General features: G+C 60.7%; 1 protein-coding gene across 4 annotated transcripts; it reads left to right on the forward strand.

Moving 5' to 3' along the window:
- The first annotated feature begins 1,294 nt into the window (after nucleotides 1-1,294).
- LRPAP1 (LDL receptor related protein associated protein 1) lies at nucleotides 1,295-13,321 on the forward strand. Of its 4 annotated transcripts, none has more exons than XM_039838040.1 (8): nucleotides 1,295-1,544; nucleotides 6,808-6,952; nucleotides 8,287-8,411; nucleotides 9,117-9,267; nucleotides 9,516-9,674; nucleotides 10,116-10,198; nucleotides 11,240-11,416; nucleotides 11,909-12,038. In XM_039838040.1, exons 1-8 carry the CDS (start codon nucleotides 1,335-1,337, stop codon nucleotides 11,990-11,992), a joined length of 1,134 nt encoding a protein of 377 aa, XP_039693974.1. In that variant the 5' UTR covers nucleotides 1,295-1,334; the 3' UTR covers nucleotides 11,993-12,038. The 4 variants fall into 4 exon arrangements, with proteins under 4 accessions (XP_039693974.1, XP_039693976.1, XP_039693975.1 ...); XM_039838042.1 differs by having other exon boundaries at nucleotides 1,298-1,544; nucleotides 9,117-9,237; nucleotides 11,909-12,035; XM_039838041.1 differs by lacking the exon at nucleotides 11,909-12,038 and adding an exon at nucleotides 12,642-13,321 and having other exon boundaries at nucleotides 1,299-1,544.
- The last annotated feature ends 2,388 nt before the right edge of the window (nucleotides 13,322-15,709 follow it).

Consider the following 15,709-nt stretch of genomic DNA (forward strand, 5'->3'; position numbering starts at 1 on the left):
TTGTTGGACGTCACAGGAGCGTGGGCCTTCCGGACGTGAACAGGGGTAGGAATAAGCATCTGTTCTCTTGGGGCCTTTATCCCTTTTAGAGTTTGTTACAGTAATTAGTCTAATAACCAGGATAAGTACACTCACTACTAACAGCCGAGTGGCTGGGAGCTTGTGCTCTGGCTAGAATGAAGTAACAGGGACTGAATTCAGCCTTTTGCCTGAAACCACTGAACAACTGCACAAAATACATGGAACGGGGGCTCTCAAGATCCTGGACGTCAGGCAGGAAGGGCAGCAAAGTGCTTCCTGATTCCAGGCACCCTGCGCCTTTTCTGGAACAACACGGGATCATTTAAAAAGTAGCTAAGTATTCATTCCTCCTGAGATGCCCAGGTTTTCTCCACCCCCTTCCTTTGTCCTCAGTGTCCCCTCACTTGTCATGTCCCCGCCCAGGCACAATCTACCACCCTTGGAGGCCTTTCAAGCCTTTCTTAGCAGATGTGCTCATCCTGTTCCTTCTCCAAGCCCCAAAGCACCTAGTTGGTGCCTCTACTCGACCCCATACCTCAAGCCACTTGAAGGCAGCAATCTGCTTCCCCCCTCTACCTCCAGGGCACTGCCCAACTCACTGGGGCAGCCCCCAACCTGTCGACTATGTTGAATTTTGCTGGTTTAATAAGACAGGTGCACGAATGTCTCTCATCCAGAGAAATCGCACAGAGGGCAAGGGTCGGACACAGTTCAGAGTGTTGGCATGCGGGTACCCCGGGGTCAGCAGGGACGGACCTTCCTGGGCCTCAGCTTTCCTTCCTCTGTCAAATGAAGGAGTGGGCTGGGTGATTTTAAGGTTCCTGACAGCAGTGACATTTGCACCTGACTGCCAAGCAGGGGCCGCCTTCCCCAACCAAGCCCATAATGACAACGGAGATTCAACGTCAATGCAGATGACACAGGAACCATCTCAGAAACAGCCAGACACGGTCCCGATTTACAGGGTAGAAGGGAGAGGGACCTCTGGTAACTTGGCTTCTGGGGTCTGGGGGTCGGAGTCCCCTCTCCACCAAGGCCCTGGCAACCCCGCAGCCTCAGGTCAGCCCTAGAGCAGTCGGCCTCCGCTGGGGCGCCCGACGTCACGAGACCGCGGCGTGGTTGCCTGAGAAACGTCCACATGCCTCCGCAGGGCGTCCCGGGCCATGTAGTCCGCGGGCGGTCTCGCCTGGGCCGGTTGCTCGCGGGAGGACTACAGCTCCCAGGAGGCCGCGCGGCGGGGCGGGGCCTCGGGGGCGGGGCCTGGCGGAACCGCTTGGGGCCGACGGCGGGGTCTCGGCTGCAGGAGGAGGAAGATGGCGCCGCGGCGGTTCGGGTCCGGGCTGCGCGGGCTCCTCGTGCTGCTGCCGCTCCTGCTGCTCCTGCTGCTCGGGCCCTGGCCGGCTGCGGGCCACGGCGGCAAGTACTCGCGGGAGAGGAACGAGCCCGAGTGGCCCCCGAAGCGCGAGCCCGGCGGGGAGTTCCGCATGGAGAAGCTGAACCAGCTGTGGGAGAAGGCCCAGCGGGTGAGGCTCTTCCCCACCCGGGTCCCTCCACCGGGGCCGTCCGGGGGCCGGGCCGGGGGTGCGATTCCCGCCTTGGTGCGCAGATGCCATGGCCGGGGTTCGGGGCGCTCTGAGAAGACCGGGACACTCACGTCCCGTGGGGTGAGACGGGGCGCTGCGTGCGTTGCTGCCTCCCGCCCCAGCATCGCGCCGCCCTGTGAAGTTGCCCGATTCCTCTTCGGTAGAAGGACTCGGAAGAGCTGCAGGCGGGACCGGGGGAGCCAGGGCTACTTCTGCCCAGCCCTTTGGGCTGGTGGCTTCCTGGGGTGTTGCAAGACTGCGGAGCAGCGGCGCCGGGCGCCGTCCTTGGCGCTGTGGGGGTTGGGCGAGGCCCGGGGGCGGGGGGCTGGAGGGAGAAGAGTCTTAAGGGTGCCTCTGTGGACCGCGCCCGTGTGCGCCGGGCTGCAGTTGGTGTGGGCCCCTCCTCAGCTCAGGGTCACCGTGTCCTGGTATCACAGGGGGACAACCCCAGCAGGCCCGCAAGGTGCCGCTGCAGACACTCAAGGACACGAGTCCGTGAGCCCCAAGTTCTTGTCAGGGTTTGTGTCCTTACCGGGTGATTAAAATGTGTCGAGATACTTGCCCTGCTAGGTGGGAGGGCCAGAGGCGGGGGGAAGGAGGGAGGGAGTTGTGTCTGAAAGCCCAGGTCCCTCCCCCTGGGGCACCACATCCCTGTGCCCTGGGGCAGACGCTGGGAGGGCAGGAGCGGCCTGCCTCACCTGCATACCAGGAGGTGGATGGTCTGGTCTGTCCTTGGAACACCTTCACAGATCTACCTGGAAGAGCCCAGAAGGTGAGGGAGGGCTGCCCGGAGGTCTGCGTAGGCTCGCAGGCTCGCGGGTACGCACCTGGGGCACACTCAGTGTTGGTGCCCGCTCGCTGCCAGCCTCCTTGAATCGTGCTCCGCACCATCGCGCGGCCGGAGGCTCGCGTGGACACTGGTTCTCACTGGCTTTTTTAAATCATCTTATTGAGACGTGATGGGTATGGTGAAAGCTGTACGTGTCCAGTGCGCACATCTGGGTGGGTGTGAAGCCCGGCATACACCTGTGGTGCCAGCACCCACAAACGTGCCACAAGCGCTGCTTGTTTCTGCTGAGCGGCTCCGTCCCACGTGTCTGCTTGTCTCCCGTTATTGATCTGCTCCTCTGTTTAATATTGGACAGTTCTGTTTTGCTTTTGGCTTCTGTTAACTAGTTTCTTCATGTGAGGCGTTAACATTTAACTAATGTAAAGAGATTAAAAGAATCCAGAGAGTGGGTGCCGGGTGTTCCCATGGGACCTGGAGCAGAGCTCTGAGGAGTGGGGGCTGGTGGTCCATCCTCAAGCCACAGAGCATTTCTGCCGTGCACCAGCTCCGGCGCAAGCTCAGATGCGGGCCATCGGCATGTCCTTAGCCGCTCTCCACTCCAGGCCGCTCTCCACTCCAGGACTGGTCCTGGGGAGTCAGTGGGTTTGGGAAACGGCTCAGAGCTCTTCGTGTGCTGTGTCACAGTGTGTCACAGGCTGCGTCCTTCCCCACTTAGCTGCCCCAGGACACGTTTCCCTGAACCCTGGTCTGACCGTCCGGGGCACACTCTGCACTCTGGGGCACACGCGTCTTGGCAAGCCCGCTCTACCCAGGGCTGCCCAACTCCACGCAGGACGGCCTTGCCCGGGCACCTAGCCTGGAGCCAGTCGGAGCCAGGAGCTGGAGTCCACCTGGACATGGCATTCTGACCAGCTGTTCTGGCGTGAGAACACGCTGCTATGGCTTTAGAAATCAGCCATTAAACTTTAAGAATCCCAAAGCAGATTTTTTCTTGTGGGTTGGGTGGTTTTGTGTTTTTGTTTTTGTAGGTTTTTTTAAAATTTATTTATTTTAATTAGTTTTAAGTATACAGTACGTTGGTTGGACATGAATATAGTTCGTGAAACAATCCTCCCAGTTGCTCCCTCCCTCCGCTGACCCTCCCCTTAGCCAGTGTATTAATGCTGACTGCATCCACTATGCCGTGCTCCCCATCCCCATGACCATCCATCAGCTACTCATTTGTACTTCTTTAACCCTTCACCCCATTCTCCCAGCCCCCCAAAGCTCCCTCCCTTTTGTCCATCACCAAACTATCCACTATATTTGTGAGTCTATTTTTAATTAGTTCTTTTTGTTCCTTAGATTCCGCATTTAAGTGAAATCATGTAGTGTTTGTCTTTCTCTGACTTAAACACCTTCTAGGTCCATCAAAGCAGGATCTTTTTAAATCCCCTTCCTTTTCATATGTAGGGATCTTGTTTTCTTATCCTTTTAGCCACTCTGTCTTTTGGTCGGAGCACTTAATTCTTTTCCATTTAAGGTACTTATTGATAGGAATGTAGTTGTTACCATTCTTTATTCCTGTTTTTGATATATGTTTTTTCTTCTTAAAGAAGTCCCTCCAACATTTCCTGTAATACTGGCTTGATGGTGATAAATTCCTTTAGCTTATTTTTGTCTGGGAAGCTCTTTATCTGTCCTTCAACTCTAAATGATAGCTTTGCCGAGTAAATTATTCTCGGTTGTAGATCCTGGGTCTTCATCTTGTCAAATATTTTTTGCCAAACCCTTCTGTCCTGCATAGTTTCTTTTGAGAAATCAGCTGCCACTATTATGGGTGTTTCCTTATAAGTGACCATTTTTCTCTTACTGCTTTTTAATATTCTTTCTTTATTTAACCTTTGGCATTTTAATTATGATGTGTCTTGGTGTGGGCCTCTTTGGATCCCTGATTTTTGGAATTCTCGGAGCTTTCTGGGGTTTTATGTCCATTTCCTTCACCAGGTCAGGGAAGTTTTCCAAAGTCTTGGCAGCTTATCTCTTGCTGTTCTGACTGAGTGTCCTTGGCTTTCCCGTCCTCTAATAAGGCATTTGATCTTTTTCTTTATTCACTTTGTTTATTCTTTTGTTTATTCCATTTAATACACTTTTTATCTCATAATATGTTCTTCATTTCAGACTGGGTCCCTTTTATAATTTCCACTTCCATTTTTATGTTTTTTATCTTTGTTGAAGTTGTCACTGAATTTATCTACACTCCCCAAAAGTTCACCGAGCATCTTTATAACCAGTGATTTGAACTCTGCATTTGTTAGATTCTTGACTCCACTCTATCTGGATCTCTGTTCTGTTTTCTCATTTGGCTTCTGCTTCTTTGTCTTCCCATTTGCCTGCCTTTCTGTGTCTGTTTCTATGTACTAAGCAAAGCTCCTAAGTCTCCCGGTCTTATTAGTGCGGATTTGTGTAGCAGGTGTCCGTCCAGTGGCACAGTCCTGAGGGGGGTTCAGCTGCAGGCCAAATTTAGCCCAAGCCTCTGCCCCTCCGGGGCCACCTGTTAAGATTCAGCAAGAAATCCACAGATGCTGCGCTTAGAGTTGCCTCAGAAGTTCACGCCAGAAACCAAGGCTGCCTCCAGTGCGAGTCTCAGCACCTGAGTCGCTGAAGGACACACCTGGATGTGGCATGGGTGGGGCCACGAGTTGGGGGAGGCGGGGTTTCAGGGAATCCTCTAGGCTGAGTGACCTCAGTTATTCAGTTTGATGACCTCACAGCAGCTATGGCGCGCTGTGTCCTGCGCAATGGTAGGGCGCAGGGCTCAATGGGGAACAGTGGATACCGCCTGCACCTCTGCACGGAGCGAGTCGCGCCTCAGCCCTCACCCCGACAGCGTCTCCCTGTAAGTCCCTGGTGGCCCCTGTGCGCAGCCGAAGGGGCGCTGGTGCTCAGAGCGAGCAGGTCCGTCACCGCGACAATCCGCTCGCGGACACGGCCCCTTTAAGAGGCGTCTGCCGCTGCGGCAGCCTCCGTCCCTCTCAGCCCCTCGGGACCGGGCAGCCCGCGTCCTCGCCCCGTGCCGCCCTCCGCCGCTGCAGGGTGACGTCTTGGACTTCTGCCTCGTCGTATGGCTGGTTCCTCTAGATCCCCGGCGATGTTTCCTCGCTGCTCCTCGTTTCCGTCACGACTCTGACTTGGTCGCCGGAGGGATGAACAGAGCCTCTGTCATCTGCGCCATGTTTTCCGCCCTGTGGTTTTATTTCTTTCTTTTCGACACTAGCACCATTCGCGGGTGGCTGCAAGGGCCTAAGGGCGAGGACCTGGGTGAGGCTGGGAGTGAGCAGACGGGCTGCAGGGGCGGGAGAGTTCTCGATTCCGTTAAAAACTCAAAAATCAAAACTCTTCTCTGCTCAAAAGTGCGCCCCAGACTCGTGGCAGTTCCAGCCGTAATCACGGCCTCGCTGTCGGGGCGGGAGCTCGTGAGGAAGGAAGCCCTGCTCCCTCCGCGGCCCCGGCCCTCACTCCTGCTGCAGCCCCACGCACGCCTCTGGCAGCACTGTGGACAGCGCCCCGCGTCCTCCAGTCCCCCCGGGACCCGGCTGGAAGGACGCGGGGCGTGGGTTATCCCCACTGCAGAGTGTGACATTCCCTTAAAGAAGCAGAGATGGCCCCAGTGTCAGATTAGGGGTCAGTGGGAGACGACAGGAAATCAGGAACTCCGTGATTTGTTTATAAAGGGCCTCTAGGGTCTGAGGTCTTTATTCACTTCACAGGCGACCACAAGCTCAAGCCCTGTGCCCAGACTCCTGCCCAGGGTGGCTGAGGTGCCCAGGGCAGCACTCCTTGGTCCGAGGTCCTGTGCACAGCCCGGAAGGAGCGAGATGGCGGGGAGACCCTCCCAGCCAGTGTCCCGGGGAGCTGTGGGGAGGGGGCTTTTTATTTTTTATTTTGTTTGGAAGTTTTCCATAAATTCAGCCTTCTGTCCTGGGGGTCGCCACTTATCCTTGTCCTGGTTGCTTGATGCAAGGATGGGCCCTGCATCCGTGTCCCTGCGCCCTCCCTGTGTGCCCAGGTGCCCACGAATGTCCCCAGGGCCCCGGGTGGGAAGGCAGCGTGTCCTGTCACCGGAAGTGCCCTGTGCAGCCGGCTCTCCCTCCTGTGCCCGCACACTCAGGCTGCTGACAGCGGGCGGCTCCCTAGGGACCTGGGATTTCTAGATCATTCCATGCTGATGTCTATTTCAGGTGGGGCCAGCGGTCCCTCTGACATGCTAGGGGACTGTGTGTAGGATGTTGACTGTCCGGGACCCTGCATCCATCTCCTGCTTGTCTCTCAGTGTCTCCTGGTCACCTTTTTTCCAGAGTCACTTTCTCCCAGGCTGGACCTCTGGTTCGTCCTGGGGCCAGCTGTCACACGTCCTCTCTTCCTGTCCCACAGCTGCAGCTTTCTCCCGTGGAACTGTCCGAGCTCCATGCTGACCTGAAGATACAGGAAAGAGACGAATTCAGCTGGAAGAAGTTGAAGGCCGAAGGCTTGGACGAAGACGGGGAGGAAGAGGCGAAGCTCAGACGCAGTCTCAGTGGTACCTCCCTTGTCTTTGATCGCGAGGGGCGGTCACCAGGCTCTGTGGTCCTGGCTCCTGATTCTGACCCGGGCTGTGGGCAGGACGAGGTCGCGGGCCCTGGGGCAGTCTAGGCCCTGGCTGACTGGGCAGGGAGCCATCTGAACAACCTTTTTCTAAATAGTTTTTTCGGGTATAAATTAAGCATGCCGACATATAGATCTCGGTGACACAGTTTGATGAGTTGATAGGTGCATGCACCTGTGTGACCTACACCGACCACGGTCTTGATGGCTTGGTAGAGGAGCCTTCTGCAGTTTAGGGAGGGGACCTAGACTGCTGTTTGCCACCTAGGAAACCCACGAGCTCACAGACGAGCACCGAGAACGCACACTTCACAGCTCCTAGTGGTCTGAGCTTGCGTGTGGAGTGGGTTCTGAGGCACAGGCAGTGTAGATGGAGACAGGCTGGGCACCACTGAGGGTGGACACAGGCGAGGAGCTGGGGTGGGGCGTGGGTCAAGGTGCCCCCTGCGGGGACTGGCTTGGACACGGAGGACCCGGGGTGGCAGGAATGGAGTACAGGCGGAGCGAGGCCCTGGAGGGGACAGTAGAGCCGGGTTTTACAACCCAGGTGGCCCCCGTCCCTTCAGAGCAGGGAGGGCCAGCAGCCAGGGACATCTAGAGTGGCCCCGAGTGCGGGGTGTCCCCGGCAGAGGGCTTGTCCAAGAGAGCTACTGTGCCGGAACCCCAAATCCGGCCTCGGAGAGCTGCTCCCAGGGGTGGCAGGTGCCTGGCCCACGATGCATCAGTGAGGGACCAGCATGGGCCCCGTCTGCGCACAGGGCGGGCGATGTGGCCGGTGCTACAAGAAGTAGCCCCAGTGGCCGTCCCCACGTGAGCGGCCGAGCTGCCCTCCCAGCCGCTGGTAGCTTTTTGCTGGAGGGTGCTGGCACCGACGTTTCTCCTGCAGAGTGTCGGCGACCAGGTGTAGCGAAGCCCCGCACCCCCATACGCTGCTCCACCCTGAGTTGCTGTCTCCCACACTAGCCAAAAATGGGCGACAAATTTTGGTTTTGAAAATCTGACACTGGCCTGTAGAGACGGCCTCGCTGAAGGACCCGCATCCCGGCCAGCGGCGCTCGTGGGGGGAGCCATAGAGCAGCCGGCGTCTGCCTGGCGGGTCTGCTTGGCCGCTGGACACGACAGGAGAGTGAGCCCCTGCTTGGTTCTTCTCTTGTCCTGCCAGGTCCCGAGTGGTCACTGCGAACCCGGTGGGCAGAGGGCACCTGTGGCCAGCTCCCGCCTGCGCCCCCGTCAGGACCCGCCTTGACTGGTACCCTGCTTCTCTCCTAGTCATCCTGGCCAAGTACGGTCTGGACGGGAGGAAGGACGCCCGGGCGGTCAGTGGCAATTCTCTCGGTGGTGGCATGGAGCAGGACAGCCTGGAGGACCCCCGGCTGGAGAAGCTGTGGCACAAGGTACCCTCGGAGCTTTCCGCAAACCCTGAAACGTGTCTCCTTGCATTAAGAGTTGGGGGGCTGCCGGGGTTTCTGTGCGCTGACGTTTTGCAGAGCGTGCCCCTGCCCCGCATGGGGGTGTGTCTATGGGCCTGCGGTGTCGTCTGGTCGTTCCTGGTTCCTGGGCTCTTCCCTGCTCCTGCTCCGGGGCACTGTGCTCGCCCGGCACAGGAACCAGGGCACCGGGCGGGGGAGCTGCAGAGGCGAAGGACGTGCCTGGCGGCGTGAGGCTCACACACAGCCGCCGGTGTGGCGTGACCGCGTCTCGACTCTGCGTCCATATTTAATTGGGTTTGATCCCGCAGCCGGTTCCTGTGATTCTGAGAGGTGCCCCCACCTGGAGGTGGGGTGCAAACCCCAAACGGGTGCCAGTGTGGCCAGGCCGGTGGCAGTTTGAGCTGGCCACGGCAAGGCACTTGCTTCCCTTCCCTTCGTCCACTGCCTCCTGACCGGGACGTTCTGTCTGGATTACACTGAGCAGGACCAAGAATTGGGACTTTTCACACTGACCCATCCTGGTGTGGGGGGGAGGGCCCCCCCATGCAGGGGGCTTTCTGTGGCCTCCAGGCTGAGTCCAGGACCTGCGTTATTTACATGTCACCGTATCATCCCCCAGGGGAAGTGAGTGGGGTGACAAGGGGGCCCACCGCTGGCATTCTCCCCCAGGCGAAGACCTCTGGGAAGTTCTCCAGGGACGAGCTGGACAAGCTGTGGCGAGAGTTCCAGCACCACAGGGAGAAAGTCCGCGAGTATGACGCCATGCTGGAGGCCCTGAGCAGAACCGAAGGTGCCCCGCCCCGCGTGTCCCCGTTCCCAGGTCCCCAGCCCGCCTCGCTGTTGGGGAGCCCGTCAGGGCGGGGTGCTGTGACAGATGCACGGACACCGGTCAGGGACACCTGCTTCAGTGGCAAGTCGCCTCTGCCACTGTTGGCTGCCCCTCCCGCAGAGGCGCACCTTCCCTGGCGTGACCTACCCGAGCGCGGGGTTCCCTCCCGCAAGGGCATCTGCGCGCTGGGAAGGGCCGGCGTCCCCGGCCCCCAGCAGCGGTTGCGTCCGCTCCCGCAGACATCCAGGACAATGCCATCGACCCGGCCGGCGGGGACGTCGTGCGTGAGGAGGTGCTACGCGGCCGGCACGCGGAGCTGAAGGGCAGGCTGCGCGGCATCAGCCAGGGCTTCGACCGCCTGCGCAGGGTCAGCCACCAGGGCTACGGCGCCGGAGCCGGTGAGTCGGGCTCCCCGCCCGCCGCTGGCCCGGGGTGGGGGGCCTGGGCCGCGCGTGGCAGGTGCACCCGGCTTGTCTCCGTCCCTTCTCTTTGGAGGTCACACCCAGCTTGCTTTTCGGTCTCTCCCTGTCCCCTCCGCGATGCCAGCCTTCCCGTCCCTCGTCACCACGATGCCAGCCTTCCCGTCCCTCGTCAGGACCGCGGGTCGCGTTGCGGTGACAGCTCCACATGGAGCGGCTCCGACACCAGCGCTGCCTCGTTCCCGTGCGGGGGCCTGGGGGCCAGGACTGTGGGCCCTGTGGCCTCCGCACTGAACGTGCTCGGGAGGTGCTGGGTGCTTCCGGAGCACACTGCCACGCGTGCTCGCGGCCGGGCGGGGCGTGCGGGCGGGGGCATCGGGGCTGCTGCACCCTCCCTGAGCTTGCCGTGCTCTCTGCCAGAGTTCGAGGAGCCCCGTGTGATTGACCTGTGGGACCTGGCCCAGTCGGCCAACCTCACCGAGGAGGAGCTGGCGTCGCTCCGGGTAAGGGGCACGGCACCGTCTGCGTGCTGAGCGGCCATCGGTGGGGGGTGGGGCACCGTCGCTGCTTTCTCTGTGTGAGCAGAGCGGGTGGTTCTTCCCAGGGACGACTCCTTGCCCTTTGTGTCCCGCCCTCTGTCGTCTGGTTGGTGGCTGGGGACTGCCATGGTGCCGTGTCCTGGTCCAGGGAACGGAAGTCTGGCCTCGGGGCATCGCTGGGCCTCGGCTGTGCTGGGCATGAGGGGTGCGGGGAGGAGACCCTGCCTGGGCCCGGTGGGGGTGCAGGGCCCGGCGGGGGGGCGTTGGCTGGGAGGTCAGAGGGAACAGCCCTGGGGTGGAAGCGGCAGGGGGATCGGTGCGGGTCCAGCAGAGGTCCCTGCGGGACGTCCGCCCCACGGATTGGGATCTGCTCGCAGGGACGTGTGGTGAGCTCTCGCGGCCCCCGGGCTGGCCCCTGCACTTGGGGCCGGGGACGTGGCAGCTGAGTCCAGGACTGTGGGGAAGTGGGCCTTGGGGGCCGTGCAACCCAGGCGTGCGTCGGGTGGGTGGGAAGGACGATGGTGGAGGGCAGGGGTCAAGGCCAGGGGTTGATCCAGACAGGACAGGCCGTGGGGACAGAGGAGGACAGTGTAGGGAGGCTGGTCGAAGCCCGGGCCCCACGTGTCTGGCTAGGCGTGGGGCTGGGTAGGAGGGAGCCCGGTGCCTGGCGGGTCCTGTTCACGAGCGGTCTCTGGGTCCGGGTCCGGGAGCGTGCACGGGGCACTAGCACCATCAGGTTCTAGCAGGTGAGTGCTGCTCACCTGTGGGTGAACGTGCTGCTTCGTGACGGGGTGAGGGGCAGGGGGGCCGCAGTCAGCCCTCGGGGCTCTCCTGGACGAGCTGCACGGTGGCAGCTCGGCGTGTGTGGCCTTCAGGTGGGCAGCTGGCCACCGTCCCTGCCGAGCCTGCCCCCGCATGTGCCTTGCCCTTGGCGTCCTGGAGCGGCCGTCAGGTTGGAGCGGGGCCCAGTGACACTGAGAGCGTGTTGCTTAAATGTTACTCTAGGAGGAGCTGAAGCACTTTGAAGTCAAAATCGAAAAACATAACCACTACCAGAAGCAGCTGGAAATTTCTCATCAAAAACTGAAACACGTGGAGAGGTTTGGCGACCACGAGCACGTGGGCCGGAACAGGGAGCGCTACGCCGCGCTGGAGGAGAAGACCAAGGAGCTGGGCTACAAGGTGGGGTGCGGCCCCTCGTCCCCCCGCGCCCACGGGGCCTCCGCCGGGGCAGCGGCGGAGAGTCTGTCCCCGGCCTTCCCGTCTGCGCCTCGGGCCCTCCTGCAGAGTGGGGCCGGTCGTCCACGCCCTCGGCGCTTGGTGGAGGCAGCAGGCTCGCTGCCTCGCGCCTGCTGCTTCCAGGGGCCTGCGGGGCCCTGCAGTGGGCCAGGGCGGGCCGGGGGCTTCCTGGCTCCTCCCACCCACTGTCTGGGCCTCCTGAGGCTGGGACCTGGGTGTCGCCACTTGGTGGCCTGGTGAGGGCCGTGGGCACGCCGGGGCAGGCGGGCAGGGCAGCTCCTCCAGCCACCGCCAGCCTCCTGGCCCCAAGGCGTGTGGCCGGTGAGTGCTCTAGGATGAGCCGCCTACGGTGGCTTTGGCGTCCCCCTAGTGCATATGTGGGCAGCACATCTTAAGACGTCACCCACACACGTGGACACCACACTTGGCCCCCAGGAAACGGGGAGCACCCCGAGGCAGCAGCAGGCCCAGCCACTGCTCTGTGCTCTGACCGCCAAGCTGCCCTCCACGGCACACTGAGGCCAACCGCAAATCTGGGCACCGTCCGACGTTAGAGCGTGAGGCGCCCTCGTCCAGAGAACCCTGGTTTATGACGTGACAGGGAGCAGGGCAGCGGGGACCTGGCCGCAGGCGGGGCGTGAGCACGGCGTCCCCACGGAGGGTGCTGGGCGGGAGAGCCTCGTGCCTTCCAGCCTTGGTGCGTCACTGCTGGAAACTGAAGCCCGAGTGCCCCCAGGGAGGGGGTGTCTGGCCTGCGTCTGGCGGGGTGGGGTGCCAAGGAGAGGTTCTAAGCACATTGTGGTGCTGGAACCTGCCTGGAATTCAGCACATGACAGGCGTGGGTGCCGGAGGAGAAGGGTGTTGCGTGGGTGAGGCGCATGCGGAACGAGGCTGAGAGGTGCCCGTGGGTGGCGGGGACCCCAGGAGCAGGGTTCTGTGAGGAGCGAAGGCTGTGGAAAGTGCCAGGCCCATCCGTGGGACCGCCAGCCAGCCCCGCCGCGTGCCCGACAGGAAGTCTTCTGAAAGTGACCGGGTGGCTGAGGGAAGTGGCGCCCCCTGGGCTCTGGTGGCTTCCTGGCGAACGCGAGCTGCTGCAGTGGTCGCTGGTGATGGTGTCCGGGGGCGCAGCGCTGAGGGGCCCGCGTCATGAGCCATGCTGTCTCTGCAGGTGAAGAAGCACTTACAGGACCTGTCCAGCCGGATCTCGAGAGCTCGTCACAATGAACTGTGACGGGGTTGCGGGACGTCCCTGAAGACGGGCTGGGTGCTCTGGGGTGGTGTCTCCACGAACAGAACCTCGGGAAGGCGATACGGGCTCAATGGGACGGAATGGCCTCAGGTGCCACGGGCGCCTGGTGGGGGGCCTGTGCGATCACACTGCAGCTGGCCCCCCTGAGAAAAGCTGGTGTCCCCGGGGCAGGACTGTTGCCTCCAGCTGCCCCTGGAGAGACGGTCCTCTGTGCTGTGGTGTCGCAGTGTGCGCCAAGATCTTGTAAAGCTGCTACTGGAGGTAGCGGAGACAGAAGCCTGTTCAACAATTGCAGTATTTAATTCGTCTGTGATCTGACACGCAACGCCTCTGTCTCTGTCTCACTGTCCACGTCTGTGCCCCCGGTGACTTTCGTCCCAGGCGTGGTGAGCGGCTCTGGGTCACTGCCAACCTTAAGGTGTCCCCACCCCCACCCTTTGCACGAGACGGTGGGAAAGTCGATGGCTCCCTGGCCGGGCTGGGCCGAGCGTGGTGGGCGAGTCTCCGGTTGTGTCACTAGTGGGGTCCTCTGTTGTGGACTCGTGTCCTGGCACACGGATGTCACCTCCTCATGAACACGAGTTCCAGTTCTGGTTGGAGTTGAGGCTCATTTTTTCCTTTGTGTTTTAGCACCATTTGTCACATAGATTCTTTTCCTTTCATCAGCTGGCTTTGGTGTCTTTGCCAGAACTCAAGGGGACGCACTGGTGTGGATCTCCTTCCAGACCGTTCTGTCCCGTTGATCTGTTTGTCTCTCCTTGTGCCATTGCTGGCTCGATACAGTAGCTTTATAATAGATCTTGGAATAAGGTAGTGTGAATTTTCCTCTATTTAAAGACTCTTGAAGGGTCTACAGACGTTTTAGAATCAGCTTCTGAATCTTTACGGAAACGGCTCCTAGACCTTTGATGGGGATCGCCTCCGGTACGTAGGGCACTCTGGGGGGAGTCGCTTCTTAACGTTGGGTCGTCCAGGCCTCGAAGGCCACATGTGGCTCTGCTGAGCCCGCCTGCCGTCCTCGGCGAGGTTCTTTCTATAAGGGCCTCACGTGTTTTCACTGGATTTTTCCCTAGGTAGCAAGATACTTTGTTCCGTCGTCGACAGTATGTTTTTATTTCATTTTGAATGGTTCATTGCACATAACGACCTTACGTCCTGCCCCGCAGTTCACACATCCGCTCCACGTCCTTGCCGTGTCACCCGTCAGTACGACAGCGCCCCGCCCCGTCGCTGTGCCTCACCACCCTGCAGTGGCCCCGTCGGCCAGTCTGCTCTCGGACGGCGGTGGCAGAGTGGACGGCCCTGCCTTGCTGCGGTCTTATGGGCTTGTGGGCCCTTTGCCAGCTCGGCGGGTGAGGGCTGGTTTTCCGGCCCAGCAGGCCGGCTTCGTGAACGAGTGTTGCTGGTGCCCGTCGAGATGACCAGGAGGCTCACTGCTCGATGCGGTTACTGTGGCCGGTCACTCGGGTTTTCCCTGGAAGATGTGAGCGACCTCGCGCTCCCGGGTCAGCCCCTTGGCTCACGGCGCGGTGCCCCGCAGTGTCACCGACCCCACGTGGCGATACTTGGCCGAGGACTTTGTCCTCCGGAGGGACACTGGCTGCGGTTTTCCTTTCTCGCCACCTCTGTCTCCCGGTGCGGCAGTGACCGGCTTCCCACGCAGGGGGCGCCCTTCTCCGTCTTCCTGCGGCCGCGGTGGCACCACGTTGCCCCCGGCTCGGGCGCGTGGGGGGCGCGGGGGGCGCCGTCCAGGCCTGGAGTTTTCCTCGTGCTGAGGTTTTAGAGTCAGAGCTCAGTTTCTACAAGTAGACGTCAGGCTGTTCAGATTTGGGTCCTTGCATCTCGAAGACGTGCTTGTCAAGGAATTTCCTCTCCGTTGTCGAAATGGTTGGCGTGAAGCTGGTGACGCCGTCCCTTCATCTCGAGGTCTGTCCTCTGTAGTGCCACGGTGCTTGTCTTTCCTGACGTTGGTCATTGTTTTCTCTTTCCTCCCCGATTGGGCTCGCGGAGGGTTTGTTAATTTTACAGACATTTTTTTCTCGAGAACCAGCTCTGGGGCTCATCAGTTTCTCTGTATTGTTTGTTTTCTTTTTCACTTTTTCAGCCACGACCTTTTACGTCTCCTTTCTGTTTAGTTTGTTTAACTTACTGTCCTCGTTCTGGCTCCTTGTGGTGGAAGCTTAGAGCATCGATTAGGAACGTGGAAGAGCGGGCAGCTCTGGAGGAAGGGCGGCCATTTGTCCGATCCCCACTCGGCCCTGTGTGGCCGCGCCCCAGCTCTCCTGTGCTGGAGAGCTTCCCCCGTGCATCAGGGCAAAACACCGTTGCCCTCAGCCTTGGCCGGCATCCGCCCTCCCATGGACCCTCCATGGCGCCGGGCCCCACAGTGCCACAGTGGGGCGCAGACGCTTGGCCCTCTCTGCAGTCTGCCAAGCACATGTTCCCCAGCTGCCCTCACATGGTACCCTTGGCCAGGCCAGCTGACCCTGAGGGGACCGAGGGGACTCTGCTTCCCGTAGCCCTGCCCCATGCCCACAGGTCTCCAGGCGGGTGCGTCCACAGGGAACACCTGCAGACGGGGCGTGGCCAGCCCTTCCTGATGTCTCCCACGTCCTTGACCCTGTGTTTGCATCACAGTGGAGACCCCAGATGCCGACCGCTCACGGTCGCCGGTCGGGCCCGGGACCCCTGCTCGCCTGTCCATTACTCAGCCAGTGCGTGCAGCCCGCGCAGGGGTGTGGAGTACGAGCCTCCCACCTAGAGGGACGCTGCCCGCTGCAGCCCTAGACGGGGATGAGCTGGCCGTGCTCCCCCCACCCCCACTTGCAGCTTCCCGGGACAGTCCTGCTACCATAGGACCCCGTCCCGGATGGACGTCCACTCCCGGGGCCCCTTCTTGAATGGACGTTGGCCCCTGGGCAAGGGGCTGAGCCTGCTTCCTTTGCTTCCACTCACCAGCCCCACAGCCGGCAGGTGTCGGCTCGGAG

This window comes from Pteropus medius, unplaced genomic scaffold (genome assembly GCF_902729225.1).
Source record: "Pteropus medius unplaced genomic scaffold, Ma_sr-lr_union100, whole genome shotgun sequence".
In the NCBI taxonomy this organism is placed as follows: domain Eukaryota; kingdom Metazoa; phylum Chordata; class Mammalia; order Chiroptera; family Pteropodidae; genus Pteropus; species Pteropus medius.

Excerpts from the sequence above, each read along its gene's own strand:
- LRPAP1 (XM_039838040.1), top strand. The coding sequence starts at position 1,335 with ATGGCGCCGCGGCGGTTCGGGTCCGGGCTGCGCGGGCTCCTCGTGCTG. Across the intron at positions 6,953-8,286 it reads GCTCAGACGCAGTCTCAGTG|TCATCCTGGCCAAGTACGGT; the intron begins GTACCTCCCTTG and ends CTTCTCTCCTAG. Across the intron at positions 10,199-11,239 it reads AGGAGCTGGCGTCGCTCCGG|GAGGAGCTGAAGCACTTTGA; the intron begins GTAAGGGGCACG and ends ATGTTACTCTAG.